The 25,306-nt window shown below is 33.9% G+C and overlaps 1 protein-coding gene across 2 annotated transcripts in view; it reads right to left on the reverse strand.

The window, feature by feature from the left end:
* The window catches only part of TBC1D32 (TBC1 domain family member 32), a 209,355-nt gene that overhangs the window by 107,776 nt on the left and 76,273 nt on the right, over nt 1–25,306 (reverse strand). For both annotated transcript variants that reach the window (XR_008662516.1, XM_055310422.1), the window contains exons 19-22: nt 21,498–21,636; nt 18,251–18,338; nt 16,110–16,228; nt 6,705–6,821 (exon numbers count right to left, since the gene is read on the reverse strand). Coding sequence is in view for 1 of the 2 variants with exons in the window: in XM_055310422.1 (XP_055166397.1) it covers nt 6,705–6,821; nt 16,110–16,228; nt 18,251–18,338; nt 21,498–21,636 (463 nt within the window). In the remaining variant the exon portion in view is untranslated. The remainder of the gene's footprint in view (nt 1–6,704; nt 6,822–16,109; nt 16,229–18,250; nt 18,339–21,497; nt 21,637–25,306) is intronic.

Below are 25,306 nucleotides of genomic sequence, written 5' to 3' on the forward strand. Positions count from 1 at the left end.
ATCTAGCCCAAAAATACTATAGTAGACAGAATTTAAGAGCCCCCAAGATTCTCAGGCCTTAAACACTAATGCATATATTGCTGTGAAGAGATTTTTGTAAAAGTCCTTAATTGATTTTAAAATAGGAGATTATCTGAGAGGCTCTGATATCATCACAAGAGCCATTTAAAAGCAAAGAATTTTCTCAGGCTGCTCACAGAAGAGGAAATCAAGAGATTCAAAGCATGAAAAGGATTTGACATGAGGGAGGCTGTTCACGGTTGAAATGGAGGGGGCCACAGGACAAAGACCCAGGAGCAACTCCTGGCTGACAGCCAGCAGAAAACCAGGCACTTTAGTCCTACAACCTAAGAAACTGAATTCTGCCAAGAATTAATTTGGAATTGCATTTTTCCCCAAGGCCTCAGATGAGCACTTAGCCTGGCCAACATCTTTGATTTCGGCTTATGATACTCAGAGCAGAAAATCCAGGTACACAGTGCCAGACTTCTGATGTACAAAACAGTGAGCTCATAAATCGGTGGTTTTAATTTGCTAAGTTTGTAGCAATCTGTTATGCAACAATAGAAAAAATATATAGGTACAATGGAATATACAACAAGTATGAACCAAGCTATTGATTTTGGCATACCTTATAATAGCAAAAACCTTAAAGAATCCAGGGTCCACCAATAGATGACTGGATGAATAAACTGTAGCACATCCACAACAGTGGACCATGCGTTCATTAAAAAAAAAGGGGGGGGGATAAAGGAAGAGCCCAAATACTGGTATGCACTAATCTCAAAGTTAACAAAATTAAAAGAAAAACGCAGAGACAGGCCAGTGTTTAGAGCATACTCTCTTTTGCTTAAGTCTAGAGGAAAAGAAAATACATTTTTTAAAGATTTTATTTATTTGACACAGAAAGAGAAAGAGAAAACAAGCAGGGGGAGTGGAAGCCGCAGGCAGAGGGAGAAGGAGAAGCAAGCTCTCCACTGAACAGGGAGGGAGCCCAATGTAGGGCTTGATCCCAGGACCCTGGAATCATAACCTGAGCTGAAGGCAGAGGCTTAATGGACTGAGCCACCCAGGCACCCCATACATTGTTTTTTTAAAGTAACAGCTATAAAGTAACAGCTGAAGGATAAACCAAAAACTAACAAAAAGTGTTAGGTATAAGGCAGTGCTATAAAGCAGAACATTCTGCAACAATGGAAATGTTGTGTGAGCTATCCAATGTGGTAGCCATTGGCCACCTATGGCTAATGGCAATTGGAACCTTGAAATGTGGATAGTACCTAAAGGAAAGAAACTTCAAACTTTATTTAGTTGCAACTAATTTAAATTTAAATAGCCACATGGAGCTAGTGGCTATTATATTGAAGATCAAAACATATGGGGAGAAAGGACAAAGGGGATTAATTATGTAAGCACATTCTGTTAATATACTTTGTTATATACTGGAGTCACATGTTTTAAAAGAATGGAACTGGAGGGTATTATGCTGAGTGAAATAAGTCAATCGAAGAAGGACAAACATTATATGGTCTCATTCATTTGGGGAATATAAATAATAGTGACAGGGAATATAAGGGAAGAGAGAAGAAATGTGTGGGAAATATCAGAAAGGGAGACAGAACATAAAGACTCCTAACTCTGGGAAATGAACTAGGGGTGGTGGAAGAGGAGGAGGGCGGGGGGTGGGGGTGAATGGGTGACGGGCACTGAGGGGGGCACTTGATGGGATGAGCACTGGGTGTTATTCTGTATGTTGGCAAACTGAACACCAATAAAAAATAAATTTATTATAAAAAAATGTTTAATCATGTAATAATTGAAAAGACAAAATTAATACAAGGTAAAACAATCTCTCAATTTAGAACACTCTAAAACAAACCTATCAAATTACTGGCATAAACAGGTAAAATAGAGATTTAACTTAATTCAAATGACTTTAAAATACAGTATTTTGATTATAAATCTCTGGTAGCATACATTCTAAGAACAAAACTAACAGAAATGAAATGTCAATATGCACGCACTAATCTTATTTTATTCCGAAACTATTATATGTACATTGTACTATAGAAGAAAATAAGTAGTTTTGTTCATGTCATTAGTAACCCAGCTTTTTAGTAAAAGAGAAAAATGTAAGAAAAACTATCAATATATGCTCATGATCATTTATCTTTAAAAAAAATACTAAAAAAAAATAATAAATAAATTAATTAATTAAAAAAATACTTATTCTCCTCAGCTGTCCACTGAAAGGACTAGAAATAGTGACAACCCTAAACAATGAACATTTCTAGTGTCCAGGTTATAGTTTCTAAATAGCAATTCCTAGTAAAAGGAACAACTCTTTGAAGATGGCCTATTCCAGGACTGGGCCAGTAAATATACAATGACCCTGGAACATCTTACATGAGAAAGAAATATATCAAACAGGAATAACTGCATGTCAAAAGGACTCAATAGCCAAAAGAACATTTTGATTATCAAAAGTAATAATGACAAAAAAAAAGTAAGAATGACTAACAGCACTGGATTAGAATCACACACCTATAAAAACTAGAAGCTTATAATGATAATAATAAAGACAGGCAGCCCCAGTGGCACAGCAATTTAGCGCCGCCTGCAGTCTGGGGTGTGATCCTGGAGACCTGGGATCGAGTCCCACGTCAGGCTTCCCGTAGAGGGCGTGCTTCTCCCTCGGCCTGTGTCTCTGCCTCTCTGTCTCTGTGTCTCTATGAATAAATATGCAAAATCTTTAAAAAAATAAAAAAATAAAGACATCCCTTTTAGGGATTATTAGACCAATTCACTACTCTGAGAATTTATAAATCGTCAAGCATTTATGCTATTCCAAAAAAAAAAAAAAAACCTTTTTTCAGGATTTCCCTTATTAAATAATTCCAGTTAAATACAAAAAGAATGGAAAACTAGAATCACCATTTCACATCTCCTAGTGAAGCAGTGAATCAATGCAACCCAGGACAAATAACCCAGTTTTTCCAATAAATCAAGGACACGGAAACAAAGAGAATTGTCTTAGAAAAAAAGATGTAAAAGATCAAAAATATATAATGACTGCAATGTATGGACCTTGCCTGAATCATAACTTGACCAATTATTAAAAAAAAAAAAAAAGAAAACATCTTCAAGAAAAAAGAAACTTCAATATAGACCACATAATATTAAGGGATTATAGTTAACATTTTAGATATGATTAAAGCCACAATGGTTTACAAGATGGTAATTCAAACAAAAGCAAAAAACAAAACAAAATCCAGAGGGCTGTATTAGAGACGCATAATAAATTATTTACAGATAAATTGACATTATGCTTAAAATAAGCTTTATAATTCTCCAGGAGAGAAAAATGTAGAAGTAAAGGAGAGGAAACTGGATAAGAGTAGAGGAATAGATGGAAGAACACTGACAATGCAGTTGAAAGCTAGAGTTCAGCATGGGGTATATAGGAGTTCATTATACCATTTTTTAAATGCAAATTTAAAAGCATCCCCAAAACAAAGCCCACACATGAATGTGTGTTGTCAACCACACACACACACGCGCACGCGCGCGCACGGCTCCTCAGTTTAATTTCTAGGGTTCCTGCCACAGGACTCCCAAAGAAAACAGAAAGATATTGAATTTAAATTCTTTTGAATAAAGTCTAAGAAGGGGCAACCTCATTAAAAGCCTATCAAATAATTAATAAAACAGTTACTGAGAATGTACCATGCTCACAGTAGCTAAAGAAAAACAAAACAACTTGCTAGACTTTCCAGGCAAAAGACACAACATAGTTCCTCTCCTCTCAGATTTTATAGTCTATTAGGAGAGACAAATGCAAAAATAATTATTCAATAATGTGTAGTATGAGAGGACTTCATAGAAAGGGTAAAGCATGAAAAATGAGGAGACAGTATCTAACCAAAAGGCACAGTTACATAGCTTCCAGACCCCAGAGAAAGGAAGAAAGTTGTCCAAAGACCCTGAAAGTCTGAGAGTGAAAGGTGACAAGAGAAAAAAAAGGGCAGTGAGAAACAAGGAGAAGCTGTGTGTCCTGCAAAGGAGTATGGCTACACATGGAAACAAAGGGAAATCAGCAAAGATTTTAAGTAGAACTACTACATCACGTTTTCATTTCTAAAGGACCACTTTGAGAATTAATCAGTGTGAGGATAAATTACAAGCTGAGACTGTGAGAAAAAAAAAAAAGCAGGGTCTCACTGAAGTAATCTAGACAACAAATGAGGGTCTGAGCTAAGGTGATCTTGATAGGAATTTTAAAAAGTAAGCAAGATGTAGCTATTAGGAGACAAAAATCTATACATGGTGATTAATTGCATATACAGAAAGAAAAGTCAACAATGACTTCCAGGTTTCTAGCTCATTCAACTGTGTGGATGATGATCCCATATTCTGAGACAGGAAAATAGGAGATGGAATTGATTTAAAATAGAAAAACGGGATCTCTGGGTGGCTCAGCGGTTTGGCGCCTGCCTTTGGCCCAGGGCGCGATCCTGGAGTTCGGGATCTAGTCCCACGTCAGGCTCCCAACATGGAGCCTGCTTCTCCCTCCTCCTGTGTCTCTGTCCCTCCCCTCCATGTGTATCATAAATAAATAAATAAATAAATAAATAAATAAATAATAAATAAATAAATAAATAAATAAATCTTTAAAATAAAAATAATAAAATAAAATAGAAAAAAAAACATTATATTCAGTTCTAGAAGTGTAAGACTAAGTGTAAGACAAGTGTCCCAGATGTCCACTATCTGGTAGAAATCTGAGTATAGATTTGATAGTTAGGTGAGCAATATAGTTCAGAATTATCAGGATACAACTACAGCTACAGTAATGGATGAGATCTGGAAGATATAATGGATGAGATCAATCTGGAAGACAGAAGGCAGAGAAGAGTCCACAAAGGAGATCACACAGGAGAGACCACAGGAGCTGGAAGAGAACCAGAACCAGAACCACAGACACAGGAGAGTGACATGTTGCAGTTCATCAGCTGTGCCCACTGCTCCAAGGCGGTAAATGCGGTCAAAGGAACCAGGGGGTTGGGGGATCCACTGGATTAGGAAATTATGTATTTATCAGTGAGTTTGGGCAGAACAATTTCAGTTTGGTAGTTGAGCAAAAGGCCAGATTAAAGTGGCTTCCAGAGTTGACAGAAGAGAAAGAAATAGAGATTTCAAGTGTAAGTAATGACTTCCTGAGGGAAGAAAATTTTTTTGGTGATGGGTAGGGAGGGAGGGCCAAAAAAATCCCCAAAACAAAAGAAAACCAAACAAAACCATAGGATGGTAGCTAAAAGAAGATACAACACGTCAAGGAAGTCGTTTAAGTGTTTTAAGACTAAAAGACCAATCCTTCCCTAAGTAAAAAGATAATCTTTAAATAGGTACTATAATATCCATGAAAACTTGAGAACAAACATCTAAGCCACTGTTCTAGATTAAATAACCAACTAATTAATATCCATTTCCCATAACTAATTTCAACAAAGGCAATAATTTCAGGAATATTTTTAAAAAACCATTCACTGGACATCTGGTACGTGCTAGATGCTAAGAACGACTAAGATATCCTACTTGCTCTCAGGGACTCACAGCATAGCAGGGGAGACAGACACATAAATGGCTAAACATAAAACTACTTAAGAAATGCCAAGATATAAGTAAGCATAAAGTAAAATTGAAACACTTCAAGGAAAAGAGAATATAAACCAAAAATTCAACATAAGTACCTATCTTTATATTTCATTCATAAAATTATCAAAATATTTCCAAAGTAGAGAAAGTTTTAGAGAATTACAATGTTTAGGGGGACCTGAGTGGCTCAGTCAGTTAAGCACATGCCTTAGGCTCAGGTCCTGATCCCAGGGTCCTGGGAGGGAGTCCCGCCTCCAGCTCCCTGCTCAGTGGAGAGCTTGCTTTCTCCCGCCCCTTGTACCCTCCCTCTGCTGGTGTTCTCTCACTCTCTCTCTCTCAAATAAAAAAATAAAATCTTTTTAAAAATGTAAATGTTTAGAATTAACAAGAATTAAAAATATTCAACTGGGCAAAACTATAGAAAAAAACAGTAACACACAGGACAAAGTGACCAGAAAATAAGAATCATCAAGAGAATTTCACTGTTAATTAAATAATTCTTTATGAATGTGTAAATGCACATTATTTTATGTGTTTAATTCCTAAACTTACCCAAAGATGAGAAACTAAATATCCTTAAATGATTAAAACAAGTTACCCATTTGGGAGTATGATTATGGAAAAAGTCTCATATAAATATGTATATACTGCCCTCATGGGGCAATAACATGTAGTTCATTAAAGTATAGGCGGGAAATGAGGTGGACTCCTTGGATATGGTTTAATCCTAATTATCCTAGCCAGTGAAGAAGCAATACTGGTGTAAGTAGTGACATAAACCATCTAAAAATCATTCATATACATATTTCTGTTTATGCCAAGTTTCTTTCCTGATGGGGGAGCACTGACCTTGTGTTCCAAGAGGTGTTGTAACTTCTAGGTGACCTGGACCAAAAATCCCATGCACAAATAATTCAGAGCTGATATTCCATGGGTAAATAAATTAGCCTTTGAATACCATTAAATAATGTTCTTTCTGTCAAACTTCATTGTACTACAGATCTCAAGTATCATTTATAAAAGGTAAAGATTAAAAAAAAATGACTTACAAGAACACATGTTGGAACTTCACGAAGAGAATATTCTGCTTTGTTAGGAAGATCTTGATTGCCCACCAGCTCATAAACAGCAGGATAAGGTAACAAGTTCACCAGTCCTAGAAAAGACTAGGCAGGGGAGAAAGAAAACACTGTCATTTAAATGGTGCATTCTTTTTTAAACCATATCTACAATGTAGTTTTACATCATACTGTAATGAGGGTTAATTTTTTAAAATAAGCCTCATTAACCTACATAAATGTGAAATATATAGATGTTAAATACCAAACAGCTAACATCAACAATAATCTGTGAGCTGACAATGCGTAACAATTAGAATATATAGGAGTTGGAAAATGTTTTAAAATGTCTTCTATCTCTTGAAAAATGTGGTTTTGAGAAAAAAATTAAATGATCCATCTTTCTCATTATTGGCATTGTGTAAGAAATACAAGAGAATAACACTGTGGGGCTCTGAAGCAATAGATAATAAATTCTATATATTCTCACTCTCAGGTGACAGGCTATCTTTATCCCTTAAACTACATTCACTGGAAATCCAACTAACCCAAATATTATCATTCATTTTAAAAAGCCATTGGAAAAAAAAAAAAGCCATAGATTTCCCTATCAACACCAGATCATTTTCTGGTGCAATCTTAACAAGTTAATCTCTCCAGGAAGTTTTTAAGCTCTCACTCTCATTTCATCTTACTAAAAGCAGCTTGAACATTTTTTTCTCAGGCACAGTTCACTCTGGATCCCCTGCACAAATGCATGCAGTGGTTACTTATCACTATCAAGCCTAAACTCTTTCAAAGCACTTCTACTAATTAACATCTTTCTTCTCTTCACAGTGTCAAAAGCCTTGTTTTCCATTATTCCTCAGCAGGAAGTCACTACTTCAGTCAATTCAATCTGCCTGTAGTCTCCTTCAAATAACTGCCACAAATGCAAACCTTTTTACCCTACCAACATACTCCTGCCTTCCCACTTACTAAGTATCCTGCTTCATAAACTTGCCACATTTTTTTTCTAGAAGGCTTTCTAATGAACTCTATTCACTCTAGAAATCCTGTATTCTGCTAATACTTGTATAGGTTTCACGTTATTGTTGTTAATTGTATTTATTTAAGCTTTCTGCTTATAACTATTAAGTTTTCTGCTTGTCATTTAAAAAATGTTTTAAGTGGATTAAGAAAATTTCATAATCAAATTAAGAATTCTCACTATAATCAGAACACGATAAAATTTAAAAGTTAATCCAATCTCTCACGTAATAGCTGAAAAAACCAGAGACCAGAGAAGTTAAGTGATTCCGCCAGACACGCAATCAGACACTTGGCAGCAGAACTAATTGGCATTTTCTTATTTTCAGGCTAGGTTACTCATTACAAATCCCAGTATACTCTTCAGACACTATTTAACAATGTCACCTGTGCTACACAGTCCTTGTTTGAGGACTTGTAAGGTATAGTCTATTTTATCCCCACCTCTACTCTTATTATACCAAATGCAATATTCCTTAACAAGTAACAGTGGTTAGAATGAATATATTTAACAGATGGTTTTAACAAATGTTGTTGTAGAATGAAAAATGAATTCTTTAAAAGCTTCCATTTCTTCCCATGAATATTCCAAAAGTGAAGATGGAACTTCTAACTACTTCTAAGAAGGAACTAATTCACATACTCCCGATTTAAACCTAGTATCATTTGGATAATAGTTATCAGAAAGCAGAATGTCCAAATGTAATAACCTAGTTGCCACTTACTGAATGCTTATCTCTATAAGTTCAGAACTGTTCAAAGAGAAAATAAAAACATCACAAACCGGTATCAAGGAAAGGATGTTTAAGAACTATGTCAATTAATTATACATAAAATGAACAGCAGGGAAACTAGAGAGTTCATGGCCACTTAGGAAGCCACCTAGGAAAAATTCACCAATCATTAAGGTGTTACTACAAAGATAATTAAGATAGGTTTATATTTTTATTATTCATATATTCTATGAAAAAATAAGATAAGTTAAAAATAAATAGGAAATGCTTTATAATTTAAACATGTAAATATTTAATAAATGTTTAATATTAACCGAAATTTAGAGAGTTATAAATGAGTCTTATTTAAAATATCCTTCCCATCTACTGTAGACATGACAGATTACAAAAAAAAACTTTCAATAAATGTTCATCTGGACATCTGACACTGTCCATAAAGGTACTTGGTTTTTACAAATCTGTATCAATACCATACTGAGAGTTTTTATATTATTTCCATGGGTAAACATGAAACCCCCCCCCTACCTCCATCTAAGGAATAAAACGATCTAGAGCACATAGATTTGTGAAAACTTCTGATATGGTACTTAAGGTAAAAATAATTCAGTAATTATATTGAAACAAAACAAACTAAACAATTTTAAAGAAACTTGAGAAGATTTCAGCAGCTTGTCTCTAGGAGAAAAATCCACTTTTCATATAATAAGCATTTTTAAAAAATATTAGCATACTTTTTGTAAAACTGTGATGTCTTAATACTTACATAACTCAAGAAAATATGAGTTCCCATAGAAACATAAGATATTGCTAATATTAAACATTAATTATCCTAAACTTTATATCAGCACAAAACATTTCACTTCCATGTCTTGAAGAAAATAAAGTTTTGTAAGATAATAGTAAGAAAATTAATTAAAGGTCAAATATTTGATGTATTTTGAGAATAAAGCATTTTAAAATTAACCAAAATCAAACACTTTTTTATGAATTAAAACTCCTTCAGGTTGATAATGATCATCGATTCACTTATTAATTCAAAATACTTTAACACCAGCTGCTTATCAGCAATTATGCCAGATGCTAAGAATAAAAATATGAATGAGTAAAGAAATGGTCCCTGCCCTCAAGGACTCATACTGTAATATAGGACAAATACACTATTAGAGCATTTAAAATGGTTCTCTAAATGACCTGATGGTATCACACTATGGAGAGGATGGACTGGAGGATGATACTAAGGCAAAGCAGGGGAGGTGAGAGCTATGACTGCAAAGTAGCAGGCAGGTAGACAGGAGATGTGCTAATGTTAATGAGTACTACCTTTATCCTCTAGGAAAAAGAACAAGGTTTTTCTGAAATAGTAATGGGAATTTCATTTTACCTTACAGATAGAAAGCTATAAAGGAAAAGGGTTTTGAGAGTAGACAATACTCGGGGTAAAGAAATTAAGATTTGGGGTTCTAAGAATGGTATCAATTATACTTAATACACTAAAAATGTATTTTTAAGTGTCTAATGCAGAAATCAGAAAGTTATTATAAAAAAAGGAAAGTTTGAGATATGAAAATCAAACCATTTTAAATTAATTTTACAACTTTCCAGTCTAAGCCTTCCTATTTTTTTTTCTTGCCTTACAGCACTAAGACCTAATACAATGTTAAATTAGTAAGAGTGAATCCATTTTAGGTCCAGTATTTCACCATTAAATATGAGATTCATGTTTTTGATGGATAGTATTTATCAGATTGAATAAAATCTGCCAAGTTTTTATGTCATAAATTGGCATTAATTTTGGCAAATCATGTGTCCATGTCTACTGAAATCATTATATGAATCTTTATTATTTTGTTAATAAAAAGAATTATAGTCTCATTTCAGACTGAGAAACCAACTTTCTGTTGTTTGGGATAAATCCCACTCAATCATAAACAATGATAGGTCCGGGGATCCCTGGGTGGCTCAGCAGTTTGGCGCCTGCCTTTGGCCCAGGGCACAATCCTGGAGTCCCAGGATCGAGTCCTGCATCGGGCTCCCGGCATGGAGCCTGCTTCTCCCTCCTCCTGTATCTCTGCCTCTCTTTCTCTCTATGTCTATCATAAATAAATCTTAAAAAAAAAAAGATGGTCCTTTAATATATTACTATATATATTTTGATAATATATTGTTAAATATTTAAGTTTATACTCAGATATATTTGTCTTTTTTTTTTTTTGGTAACAGTTTAGTCTCATCCATATCAATATTACGCTGGCCTCATCACATAAGTTAGTAACTGATTCTTTCACCTCTGTTTGTGAAAAAGCCTGTATGAGATTAGTGGGGGGGTTTTTCTGAGATTTTATTTATTTATTCATGAGAGACAAAGAGAGAGAGAGAGAGAGAGGCAGAGACACAGGCAGGGGGAGAAGCAGGCTCCCCACAAGAAGCCTAATGAGGGACTCGATCCCGAACCCTGGGATCATGCCCTGAGCCAAAGGCAGATGAGATGCTCAACTGCTGAGACACCCAGGCATCCCCAATGTAGTGGTGTTCTTTCTCCTATAAGAGTTTCATAGAATTCACCAGGGAAACCATGCGGCGCTATGTATTTTGGTAAATGAATTTGATTTCCTGAACAAATACATAGCTATTCAGATTTTCTATTTTATACTGGGTGAGTCTGGGTAAGCATATTTAAGAAGTTTGCCAATTTTATCTTATTTAAATTATAGCATAAAGCTTATAATATTCCTTTATTATTCCTTAATAACTACGGGATCTTCAGTGAAACTCTTCTTTTATTCTTGATTAACTTTGGGTCTCTCATTTTCTTGATCAGTCTAGCCAGGGGCTTATTATTTTTTTAATAATCATTTCCAAGTATCGACTTTTGGTTTGTTACTTTTCTCATTTGTCTTTTTCTCTGTTTCATTGATTTCTGCTCTAATGTTTATTATTTTCTTTCTTCCATGTGCTTTGGGTAGAATTTATTTTTTTTCTAGTATCTTAGAGTGAAAACTTGACTCACTGATTTTAGATATTTCTAATATAAATATTATAAATATGCCTCTTAACACTACTTCAGCTACATTTGCAAATTTTCTATTTTATTTTTATTTCCTGCTTTAAAATATTTCCTAATTTCCCTTATAACTTCTTCGAGCTGTGTGTTTATTTAGAGGTGTATTTCCAAATACTTGGGCTTTTATAGTTTCTAGCTTATGATACTTAAATTCACTGTGGTCACAGAACATAATTTGTATTACTCCAATTATTTTAAATTTATGTAGACTTTACACTCTAACTCAGCAAGTCTCTTGGTAAGCATGCTAAGTACTCTTGAAAAGAATATGTGTTCTGCAGTCACTGAATATAGTATTCTATAAAGAACAATTAGATCAAGTGATAACTAGTGATATTGGTATCATGTGCCTGAGAACAGCCAGAAAGATGTTACATCAATTGCTGAAAGAGGAATGTTAACATCTTCAACTGTTACATTTGCCTATTTCTTCCTTAAGTTATTTTAATACTTCATATATTTTTAATCTCATTTCTAGGATCATAAGTAATTTATTATTATTATATCTTCCTGATACGTTTACATATTATGTTCAAATGTTTCTTAATCTGACATTATTTTATTTTCTCTGACATTAAATAAGGCTACTGCAGTTTCCTAATATATATTTTTCCTCTTTTTTTATTCATTGACTTTCAATTTATTAGTGTCTTTTTCATTAAAGTGAATTTCTTAGAAATAGTATATATTTGGGTCTTATTCTGAAAATCTGCATTTTAATTATTTAGTCTCTTACATGTAATGCAGTTATTGATTAGCACTACTATTTTACTATTTGGCTTTTTTCCCCACCCCTCTTCTCTTCCCTTACTCTTCCCTCTCTGTATTCTGGGGTTATTTTTAAATTTTTATTCTAGTTCTATCTTTTTGCATCTTATTTAGTGGTTTTTCCAGGTCAGCTGTCCAATAGGCCTCTCTGTGGTGTTGGAAATGTTTTATTATTTGAACTATGCAACAATCACTAACTACATGTGGCTACTGAACACTTAAGATATGATTAAATGGACCTGAGGGACTGAATTTTTAATTTTGGTTTTAAGTAGGTTTATATAGCCACATGGCTATAAATAAATATAAATATATGTAAAGGCTATAAATAAATATAGCCATATTGTCTATCATATTCCAAAACTCAGCTATGAGAAATAAGAGGAGGCTGGACTGGATATAAATTTAGTGTACCTCACTATATACTGAGGCCACATTATTGTTTCTATAATTTAAAAGACAGTAAAATTAAATCTCAAAAGTAAAATTAAATCCCAAGTCATTACAGAGCAATATTTAGAACTGTAAGTTGGACAATAAGAATGTTTGCTATGAGTTATTTCTAGATAATTCAGTTTAGAAGAATACACATTTTTTAACAGAAATTAACCATTAGTTTATACAGACATTTCTAATTCAAAGACAAAGAAGTTAAATAAAATCCCAACTTTAAGATAAAAATATTTTCTAGGGATTAAAAATTATTATTGTTCTACTTAATGTAAAATTTAAGAATCTTGAAACCACATAGATCTGCATACCATTATATATTTGCTTAACCTGTGTAGTAGACCTGTCATGTATATTACCACTAAGTATAAAATAAATCCCACTATATGTCATAGTTTTCTTTTAAAGAGTCTTGGGAAGCCCAGGTGGCTCAGCGATTTAGCGCTGCCTTCAGCCCAGGGTCTGATCCTGGAGACCCGGAATCAAGTCCCACGTCAGGCTCCCTGCATGGAGCCTGCTTCTCCCTCTGGCTGTTTCTCTGCCTCTCTTTCTCTGTGTCTCTCATGAATAAATAAAATCTTTAAAATAAATAAAGAGTCTTACGTATTTACAAGACATTAAGAGAAAAACAACAGGGTTTTCTTAAAGATTATTTATTTATTTATTTGTTTGTTTATTTATTTATTTGAAAGAGAGAGCACATGAGCACTCCTGAGCAAGGGGTAAGAGCAAAGGGATAGCGAGACACAGAATCTCAAGCAGTATCTGCACTAAGCACAAGCCTAACACAAGGCTCAATTTCATATACCTGAGATCATGACTTGAGCCGAAATCAAGAGCTGGACGCTTAACAGACTGAGCCACCTAGGTACCCCAACAGACTTTTATACTCACTCACCTCTTGCAATTTCTGTTCAGTCTGAAAATCCAAATACCCATCTGGTATCATTGTCCTTCAACCTGAAGAAATTCCTTTAGTGTTAAATAAAATGCAGGTCTGCTGTAAAATATTTTCTTAGACTTTTATTGTACTTTTATCTTTGGTTATTTTTGCTAGATACAGAATTCTAGGTTGACTGGGCTTTCCCCTTTTGGCACACGAAAGATATTCTATTCTCTTCTGGCCTCCATAGTTTCCAATGAGACTTCAGCAAACTTTTCTGCTGTTCCCCTGTATGTGTGATTTTATATGGCTTCTTTCCTGATTCTTTTCTTTATCTTTAGGTTTCAGCAGTTTTTATGTCTATAATGAGATTTGCTGCAGTTTCCTTTGTATTTGCATTCTTTGCATAGTCTTCTTTGGGATTCACTAAGTTTCTTCATCTATAAATTTACATTTTCCAAGATATTTGGAAATTTAGCTTTTGTTCAGTATCTTTCTGTCCCATTCTCTTTCTCTTCTATTTCTGATATACTAATCGAACATATTAAAGCTTTTGATAAGGTCTCACAAATCATAGAAGTACTCTCTAGTTTTTCTCTCTGCTCTTCAGATTATATAATTTCTACTGATCTATCTCAAGTTCATGACTTGTTGTTCTGTCATATTTAAATATTCTGTTAAGCTCATCTAGAAAATTATTTCAGATAAAGTGTTTAGTTCTAGAATTTCTATCTAGTTCTTTGATGCGGTTTCTACTTCTCTACTACAACTTCCAATTTGTTCATTCATTACAAGCATATTTTCCTTTGCATTCTAGTTATAAAAACTCCTTCAAAATTCTTATAGATTATCCCAATTTCTTCATTATTTCAATCTCATCTAATAGTTGCCTTTATCTGTTCAAATCACATCTTATTCTTCATATGTCTAGTAATTATGGATTATGTCCAATATATTGTAAAAGATATCATCCCCAATGCTGACTTTAATAGCTAACATGTCAAATTCAAACTCTAAACTCTGACCTCTGTGGTAAAGAGCATCTGACATTTGTTCAGTCCAAGTTCAGGGGAGGGTCTTATATTGGCATAGTGTACACAAAGAGTTTAAGTGTCCCCTAAGTATAAGTACATCTTTTCAGAGATCTTCTTCCATCTTCCAGCCCCTGTGTAGCCCTGAAACTTTTCTGCTTTTTCAATGTTGTTAGAGTATGGGTATTTGTCTGTGGAGCACCAACTGGTACTTGCCCTCAGGCAAAAGTCTGTTAAATCCAAAATCTCAAGCAATACCAATCTTCGTATGCATACTGATTCCCTTCCATTTTTTTGTCTCTTTTTAGCCATTCCAGTGGTTTTAACAAGTTGGTTTTATAAGTGTTTTTCCAGAGTTTGTGTTTTCTACTGGAGGGAACTAGTCTACCATTATAGAAAGCAGAATTTCATTTTTTAAGATTTTATGACATCCTTTGAAACTATCCCAGGCTGCCATAAAGCCAAAGTCAGGAATCACTGTATCATTTAACTTTAGTGAAATTTGGGAAATATATCAAATACATAAAAGCCACTGAGTTAAGTAGTTATAATAAACTACTTAAAGAAGTACTTCGGAATTTTTCTTTCTTTGGCACATTACTCTAAATGATAGCATCTTATCTCTGCCCACTGCTCCTCAAATAATCCTGATAACTTTTTTTTTAAAAGATTTTATTTATTTATTCATAGAGACAGAGAGAGAGGCAGAGACACAGGCAGAGGAAGAAGCAGGCATCATACAGAGAGCCTGATGTGGGACTCGATCCAGGGTCTCCAGAATCACGCCCTGGGCTGCAGGTGGCGCTAAACTGCTGCGCTACCAGGGCTGCCCATCCTGATAATTTTATACTAAATTTAAATCCAAGGGCAAAAAGCTTCCATATATATTTTCCCCCCTTTGGCCCCCTGACTTTTGATTTAGAGTTTTGGTGGGGGGGGGATGTTTTTTCATAGTAAGTCTACTGTATATTAAGAGAAAAATTACAGTAAAGGTATTGTGAAAGGAAAATATTCTTGCAAAATGCAATTCTCATGGAACACTGGTAGTGCTGGCCACTTGTTTTAGAAAAATAAAAAATGTAGAAATGAAATAAAGGAGAGAAGAGAAACTTAGGAAAAGCTGCTGGTTGCAACTACATACAGATAAAGTCTGGATGAAGTAATTTCTTTTTTTTTTTAATTTTATTTATTTATTTATTTATTTATTTATTTATTTATTTATTTATTTTTAAGATTTTATTTATTTATTCATGAGAGACGCAGAGTGAGAGTCAAGAGACAAAGGCAGAGGGAGAAGCAGGCTCCCCATAGGGAGCACAATGTGGGACTTGATCCAGGATCCCAGGATCATGCCCTGATCCAAAGACAGACGCTCAACTGCTGAGCCACCCAGGCGTCCCTGGATGAACTTCTGAGAGAGATACTCAAATCATTCCTTACCTTCTGACAGCTCCGGTCAATAGGATCCACTGGAGTAGATCTGGGATGAGTTACTCTAACATCATCTCTTCCACATTCCAGATTGGCCCATAGTTCAGTTATAAGTGCATTAATAAATCCTAAGGAGAATTATTTTACATCATATTTACAGTATACTTTTTCTGGGGATTATGGAAGAGACATAATTATCCCTCTGACAAAATTAGTCCACAGTGACAAAAGACACATACTTATATCTTGTGTAAGAAACAACCTCTAACCTTGATAGAAATTATATCTCCTGTGGTTCATTATTCCTTCATGATACCTCCCTGTCATAAAACTGTATGATTAAATTCTAAGACACTATTTCCCTGGAGAACTGAATTTTGAGTCTTAGTAGTATTTATCCCCTGGCCAACAACTTCTGAGTATGTTTTTCTGGAAAAAAAAAAAAAAAAAAGGTTTACACTTTACTCTGCAAATGGGCCAACAATGAAAGGCAGCTGAAAGGTGGTATATATGTGCATGCATGTGTGTGCTTGTGTGTGTGTGCATGTGTAGGAGATATCAGGAAGGACGGTATGCACTTAAAGAGTGTGTGTTCCTATTCTAATATAACTTTTTTTATAATTCTTATACTTAAGACAATTCATTTCACACAACTTTTGGCTCAATACAGTTTATATTCTCGTGAGTCAGATACTATATATCTAAATGAAAATAATTATTAAGGCTGACCATTATATTCTTTTATGAAGAATCAAATTACATTTTTAAAAAAGTGTAAAACAGAACATCTAATCATAAAATCAGTAAGTTCATAATAACAGTAGAGCAGAAAGGTTTCTCTGGTGTAAGAGAAAAAATGCAGGATTTGAAATCAAGAATATCAGGGTTAAAATTATAAACCTGCCAGCTCAGTAGTTATATGTCCTTATACAAATCCCTTGACTTCTTAGAGCGCCAGTTCTCCCTTTTGAAAACTGAAATAGTACTATATTCAAGGGTTGCCATGAAGTATAAATGGGATGATATATGTAAAGTTACTAATATAGTACCCTAAAATATCATAGGAACTCAAGCAGTGTTGGTCTTCCTTCCATTGTCTATAAAAATATTGCATTTAATCCTCTCATGAGAAACTTGATACTATGAGGCTTTGAAGTTTAATGACTTTACCAACAAGTAAATCTGAAATTAAATCTAGTCTCCAAATGCTTCCAATAATGTGCCCCTGAGTGTGGCAATGTTAGATTTTATGCTAAAAAGAAAAAAATAAGTGATTCAGTTTAGGACAACTTCTGCTAAAGAAACATGTTTCATAATACAAGTACTCAAAATTAGTTTAGCCAAAAAGTTTTTAAGATACATTATAGTAAAGTATTTTCATTAAAGAGAGAATCTGTCTTGATCAGTGAAGTTATAATTTATCAACCCTAAGCTTTGAAAAACATAACCATAGCATCTCTATTAGAGGTATGTTTTGTCTCCAGTTCAGGGTTCAGATAACCTTAAGATATATTAAGTTAGCAATGTTTAAATTTCTTAAAAATCTAATCCATAGTAGATAATACACACTGACTGCAAAGACAGTGGTCAAAGCTAACTGGTGAGAAGAAAGCGTTCAAAAAGCAAAAGAGGAAGAAGAGAAATAAGGAAATGGTTGGTATGTGTGTATAGTAACTATTGGGGTTGCAAATCTTGAAGTATAAAAGTATATTCAGGTCACTAAAACTGAGCATTAAGAAATCCCATAAGATTCAAAAAAAAAAAAAAGAAAAGAAAAGAAAAGAAAAGAAAAAGAAATCCTAAAAGATTGAACTGTACTTAGAGGGTATCTTTTTGATTTATAAGATGAAAACAACTCCCTAAAACATCACGAACATCTCAGTTTATTTCATTATATTCCATTATTCTCAAAAAAGAGAACAAGGCTGTGTGTGTGTGTACACATATATTTTCAAGGGAAAAAAAATCCATTGCAATATCATGGAAGAGAAAAGATAAAAGAAATCCTATAACTCTCCCTTACATAAGGCCTAACTTGGGAAAAAGAACTTTGGAGTAAATCTGAGAGCTGGTTGTGCCAGTTAAATTTTCTATTGGTTTTCTCATTTTATTTAAAATTATTAGAATTCTAATTAAAAGGAAAAACTTACCTGAACTTTGTAGTGCTATTGCACCTGCTGCTGTTGAGGCCACTTGGGTTACCAAAACTCCATAGCCAAACTTTTTATGCCTGCTGATCTAGCAATATAAGTAAAGAAGGAACAATGAAAAGCAGGAAAATATAAAATGCTAATATTTCATTTACATGTTACATGTAGAGTTACTGATTCTTCCTATCAGAATACTAAACATTCTTTCAGGTAAAGATAATGAGCAGCAAAACAAACTCAGACACTCTATCAATGAGTTAATATTTTTGACTATCTTATTTCAGATACAGGTTCTGGCCCCAGCCTTAAAATTAAGTATTTTTTTCACCTCGAACAAGTCACTTCTCTTTTTAGATCTAAGTCTCTTCATACATAATAGAAGGAACTTTGACCAGAAGAAGATTAACATGCCTTCCAACTTTAAATTCTATTTTTTTATTCCTTAGGTTAGTTATTCAATAATAAATTTCCTCATTAATAAATCAGTATCGATTGCCAGTTGAACTATACTTGTAAATAATAAAAAACTTTAAAAAAATAATATCTTCTCAATGGTAATTATTTTTAGAGGAAATGTGGTATTTTTTCCCTAAGGTAATTATATATATATATTACACACACACACACACACACACACACACACACACAATCTTCTCATTAACACACAGGTTTCTAAACAGTGTTGTAGAAGACCTTGGATAATTTATTGTGTCACAAAGATTCATGCAAAGTACAGAAATATCACTCTTGGCAGAAAACAATATGGAAATAATAGACATAAAAAAACCTCCTCCTTTTCAGATCTTAGTTATGACCAGGCTGGCTAATAAAATGGTTGACTTCTAAACAAAGCTAAGTAGCCATTCACAATTTATATTTTTTCAACATTTTGTTAAAAGGATCTGTTTTGATCAAATTTTTTGATCAAATTTTTAAAATATAAACTGTACATTCAGTTTTGAAGGCAATAAAAGTAAAAAGTAACTAAAAGACCATGAGAAAGAATTAGATTTCTTCAATTTTCTGCTATTAATGTCTTCATAAGTTTGCCTTTCTTTTCCAATTTTATTACTCGTATCTTCCACCTTCCTTAATTTACCAACATCAGTTCTGTAGTTAGATGACACAGGGGTCCAGAAATATGAATGTCGTTTTCCCGCTTGCCCTCCTCCATAATAATTGAGAAAACACAGTATTCATCAGTCATCCCCATTGACCCAGCTGATTTAAATACTAGCAGCCAAGGGGCCTCACAAATTCACAGTAAGTACTGAAAAGGAAGAGGCAAAGAAAAACTTCAGAGTAACTTCTCTGAAGAGAAGAGATGCTTTACTAAAGGGAGACTTAGCCTTCATTAATACTGTTAAAGACAAATCTGAGCTTTAGTCTTACTGCTTTCAGTAACTAGGTGTGTGAGCATTCACAGATCACTTAACAAGCTGGGGTCTCTACTTTCTCTTCAGCAAAATAAAGGAAATGGCCTACTGGTTTTCTTACAAGATACCAGAGAATCTAAATTTTCAAAAAATGTCCTGAATAGCATAAAGCACCATTAAAGTATTGTATAATATTATAAGGTTGTGAGTTACTGAGATTTAGGGAACCGAATCTTCTATTATAATCACCAGGCTGGTATAAAGGAAGACTAGATTTTTGTTTACATTCATAAATGTTAAAACAATGGTATCTACTCCTAGGTATATCAACACAATATTAAAAGTTGTGTATGCATTGCCTCGAGCATTTGATGAGAAAAAAAATTTCTTTGAATTGCTTGAATATTTTCAAATATGTAAAAAAAATAAAAAAATAAAAACACAAATGGTTAAGGACACAAGGAGAGTCAAACTCACCAGCAGAGAAATTCAAATTAAAATGACAAATTCATTTATGTAAACTTAAAACCCCTGAGAAACTTCAATATTTAGTATAGTCCGAATGTTTGTGTCCCCTCAAAACTCACGTGTTGGAATCCTGACCACCAAAGGTGATGTAGTAAGTGGGACTTTGATTAGATCATGAGGTGGAGAGTCCTCATGAACCGGATTAGTACTCTTACAAAAAGATCCCAGAGAGCTCCCTAACTCTTATCCATGTGAGGACAGGAAACATCTATGACCAGAAGAGGGACCTCACCTGACCACTCTGGCATCTTGATCATGGACTTCCAGCCTCCAGAACTGTGAGCAATAAATTTCTGCTGTTTATAAACCACTCAATTTATGGAATTTTAACAGCCCAAATAGGCGAATACAATATTCAACAAGAAATATACATGCCCAGGAATATTACACATATTAAACACATTAGTATGGAAGCCTGGAGTAGAGGGTGCATGTAGGGTAAAACGGAACTGTGAGTCAGAAATGACATCGGAATAAAATTAATCAAGACAGACATCTTACATGGACAGATAAGGACAGTATGCCATAAAGTGAGGCATGTAAATAAGTTCTCTATACTTGAGGTCCATTTAAATCAGAATAATAAAAACACATCTGCACATACAAACCTAATTATCATAAATCCATAAACTAATGTTCATATGTTTTTTTTGTGAAGAGATGGTCGGAGCCCTCCCGCATACACTACTTACTCTTCACAGCCAAAAACTCTCAGTTATTCACAGGGTTAGGTAAAAGTAGGAAATTAGAACTGAAGAACAAATAAAATGGTATTTACCACCTGGTAACCTGGTAACATCAATATACAACAGCTGCCAGAAACAAAGAAGACACGTTTAAAAGCATACATATGATCCTATAAAGCCAAGTTCAGAGATGTTTATACTATCACAGCAAAAAGCTGAATACACTTCACTGAACTTCTGAGAAAAGGCTAAATTATACTGTACATTTTACTTAATAGTATTAGTAAAATCCGTCGGCAAGTAGGTTTTTTAAATGTGAGGACTAAATTCTTATTAACATTTACACCGATGAGGTTTCTCCCCTTCCTGAAATTCCACCCAGTTTTAGCATAACCAGATGTTTCTTATAACACATCTGGATGGTTAAATATATTTTTCAATTCCATCTGGTTACTTCCCATCCTGTAAACATATCCATAGATAGCAACATCAAATCTAATGCTTTCCTGAAAAAATATCAAGTTAAATATTACAATGTTATATGGCTTTTTAATTGAAGTTTAATAACCTCTTCACACAGAGAAGACAGAATAATGTTCTTTATAGCTTTTACAGCAACAAAAATTCTTTTTGCCTGCAGCAGATGGTAACTCATACCTGTAATTTTTTTGCATATCGGTTGAACATAAATGTCACACATTCGTTGATGGCACCTGTTCTTTGAAGAAATAGTAGTCCTTTGGGAGTGGCAGCAAAATTTAGTAAATCATCTAACAAATTCTCTTCCCAAGCCATACTGAAACAGGTAAAAGAAAAGTATTCATTCCTTTATTACACTCAAAACTGAAAAGAAAATATTACAGCTTAATACTGGTGATAAACTTATAGAGGACACACTGATTGCAAAATATTCAGTTTAAAAAAATAAGATTACAAGTATCATTTCCTTGATAGTGAGTTTTTATTATTATATTTTCTATCTCAGTAAGTTTCTTTCACTTTAATCAAATATTAACTACAGGTATCAGCATTTTTTATTACATCTAGGTTCTCTCATCTGTGCTTTAATTTCATTCTCTTCTCCTACTATTAATTCTGCTGGGCCTGGAGTCTCCAAGCCCCAACTCTCCATTATTTCTATACTTTCTTTTCACTACAGAGTATTTATCTTCCAACATTCTAAAGGATATCAGGCACAATATCTTTATTTTCATAGGCTTTTAATTTCACTTTTGGAGAATGATATTTCTTTCCTCAAAACACTTTTTTAAAGGAAGGCCAGTAATATTCTCCAGAGAAAAACTCTGAAACATTCAGAAGACACAGTTAATAGGAAAGTCAGAGCTAGAAATATGGAATCATATGTAGATAAGCACTTCATTCAGAAGTACCAAAAGGAGAAAATGTACTACCCAACTGGATGCTCCTGTCTGGAAAGAAACTTTAGATATAAAATTATGCCAAAAATCAATATCTACACATATAGTGAAACTGTGAATATGTAGAAGTGTGCATTTTCTCCCTAAGGAAGTCATAGAAATCTGTTTTGGAAATGATTGTAAAGAAATTTGAAACCCAGGACTTTTCTGGATCAAAAAAAGAACTATTAGTACAGGTTTTGACACATATATCCCTCTATACCAATAACAAAGCAATGGCCAAAGATATAACCATGTTTAAGTAACAAATTCTACCATAGACAGAGAACAGAAACACAGAAATGGGCTCTACTTTTAAGGCAAATGCAGGCGATGAAACCAAATTTAGTTCCAGTAGGGTACAAATGACTAACAGAATTACAAATGAGACACAAGACCAGTGCTAGGCTCACTGCTTAAGACCTAGGTCTGAGCAAGACTAATAAAAATAATATACATTTAGCTGAATTAAAATAAAATTTATATATTAAAAAATCACATTTAACAAAATACTTATATATGTATAACACAGTCTCTAAAAGTAGGGCTTTGACAAGCCACAAGGCTAGGGGAACAGGAAGACACAGATCCTCATTTCTTGAAATGAGTACATTATCAATTTATTTTCTAGTTCTTCAGTTGTATCTGTGATGATATCTACATCATTACTGACAGGAGCCTCAAAATGCCAAAACGATATTTATTTAAAACACAACCATAAAAGAGAAAAACAATAAAACTGAGCAGGGAGAAATGAACATAAAAACATAAATAGGGAGAAACAGTAAGGGAAGAATGAGAAAAGTAGGGAAAGAAGCAAACAAATAAAAAGACTCTCAAAAATGAACTCCCAAACTTTAAAAGATATCTAAAGTTAAGAGCTAGCAGAATCAACACTTATCAATCTATTCCAGCTGAAATAATTTCCAGAATTTATGAATAAAATAAATTTATGATATTCAAAGGAAGATTTTTAAAACTTTTCTATTAAAACTGAAGTAAAAAAGCAAAAGGGAAATAAAAACAGGTACTTTTTTTTTTTAAAGAAACACTGGAAATTTGGAAATAAAAAAACACAGTCAATTAAACACAAAGAATTACTAGATAGAAGAAAGGTAAAAAAAAATAAATGTTTAACAAATGAGACATGGAGCACAGACTGAAAAGTCTCAACATATATCAAATAAAAGCAGTAAAAGAGAATGAAAGGAATATTTAAAAAGATAATAAGAATTTTCTAGATTTAAGGAAAGATATCACAGCTAAATTATAAGCTGTGAGAAAGGATATGACCTATGAGAGAAAGGTGATTATACTAACAGATTTGTCAGTTACTATTTATTCCAGAAGAAAATGGAATAATAGCTTCAAACACTAATGAGAAATAATTATCTAGCAAAACTTTTATCCCCAGATAAACTATCAACTACTACTTATGATAAGTGAAACTATCAACAACCACTGAGCCTGGGTGACTCAGTCAGTTAAGCACCGGACTCTTGTTTTCAGCTAGGGTCATGTCAGGGTCATGGGATAAAGCCCTGCATTGGACTCTGCTCAACATAAGTCGGCTTGGACTCCCTCTCTCCCTCTCCCTCTGTCTTCTCTCTCTCTCTAAATAAAATATTAAAAAAAAAAGAGGGGGGGAGGGTGAGATAGAGGGTGAGGGAATGGATGGAGAGAAAGAACAAATACCACATTGAAGGGTGGGTTTGTGGGCTGGGAGAAAAATAGTCATTTTCAGATATAGAGGGAATATCAGTTAAATGCTCTTCAAATCCTTAAAAAACAAAGGAATACTATTTGGAAACTTAAAAATATACTTTATCGGGGGGGGTGAGACTATGAGAAAGAATGGACTATATGTTTTAACAAATGGCAAAAATAATAAATGTCTACAAATTTAATAACTGACTGAAAAGAAAAATTAGGTCCTTCCAATAAAGAACATAAAATAAGGTTTTTCAAGCAAAGACAGATTTGGGGTTTAAATGACCCTATAATACATCACAAATCTCAACCAACATAAAAGGATATATATAATGCAATCCAGATTCTCTAAAAATATAAATTAATTATAAGTCAACAGTTTTATAAAAAGATAATAGCAAAAATAACTGTTTTAAATGAGTGTATTGCAAATACTTCATGGATTAGAGTAAAATCAAATAGGAAGCTCTTAAAATATTTAAAAGAGCTTAATATGAAAGTGCTACATATCAAAATATAATAAAATTAGTATGGCTGTTATAGTTTGCTTCTCTCAATATCCATTCTCATCCCCCCCACCTTTTTTTTAAGATTTTATTTACTTATGCATGAAAGAGAGAGAGAGAGGCAGAGCCACAGGCAGAGAGAGAAGCAGGCTCCACGCAGGGAGCCCGACGTGGGACTCGATCCCAGGGCTCCAGGATCCCACCCCGGGCTGAAGGCGGCACTAATCCACTGAGCCACCGGGGCTGCCCTCATTCCCCTTTTCATTTACTTTCTTGTACTACAGAAGCTAGGGAAGGAGAAAAGATGAAAAGGAGAGAAAGATGAAAAGAGCATTAGCAAATCCAAAACCTGGTCTTTGCATAAACTAATGCAAAAAAGTAGCTAAAAAGGGAAAAGGGCCAAAAAAAATACTAAGACACAAAAAATAATTATTGTAAAGAATTTTTAATCTTAAAGAATATTTTGAACACATTAACAAAAAAATGTTTAGATTGAAAAATGTAGTCTTTTTAGAAAATACAATCAAGTCTCTCAAACACAATTAAAAAACCAGAATAACCATTAGCCACTGGGACACCTGGGTGGCTCAGTGGTTGAGCATCTGCTTTGGCTCAGGGCATAATCCCAGAGTCCCAGGATCAAGTCCCACACATGGGGGCTCCCTGCATGGAACCTGCTTCTCCCTCTGTCTGTGTCTCTGCCTTTCTCTCTGTGTGCGTCTCTCATGAATAAATAAATAAAATCTTTTAAAAAAAATTAGCCATTAAAGAAAGTGCATTTTCAAGTCTACCTTGATTCCCATCCCCCAAAATAAAACAACACAGGCAAAAA

The sequence above is a fragment of the Nyctereutes procyonoides genome, unplaced genomic scaffold (genome assembly GCF_905146905.1).
Source record: "Nyctereutes procyonoides isolate TBG_1078 unplaced genomic scaffold, NYPRO_anot_genome, whole genome shotgun sequence".
NCBI lineage: Eukaryota > Metazoa > Chordata > Mammalia > Carnivora > Canidae > Nyctereutes > Nyctereutes procyonoides.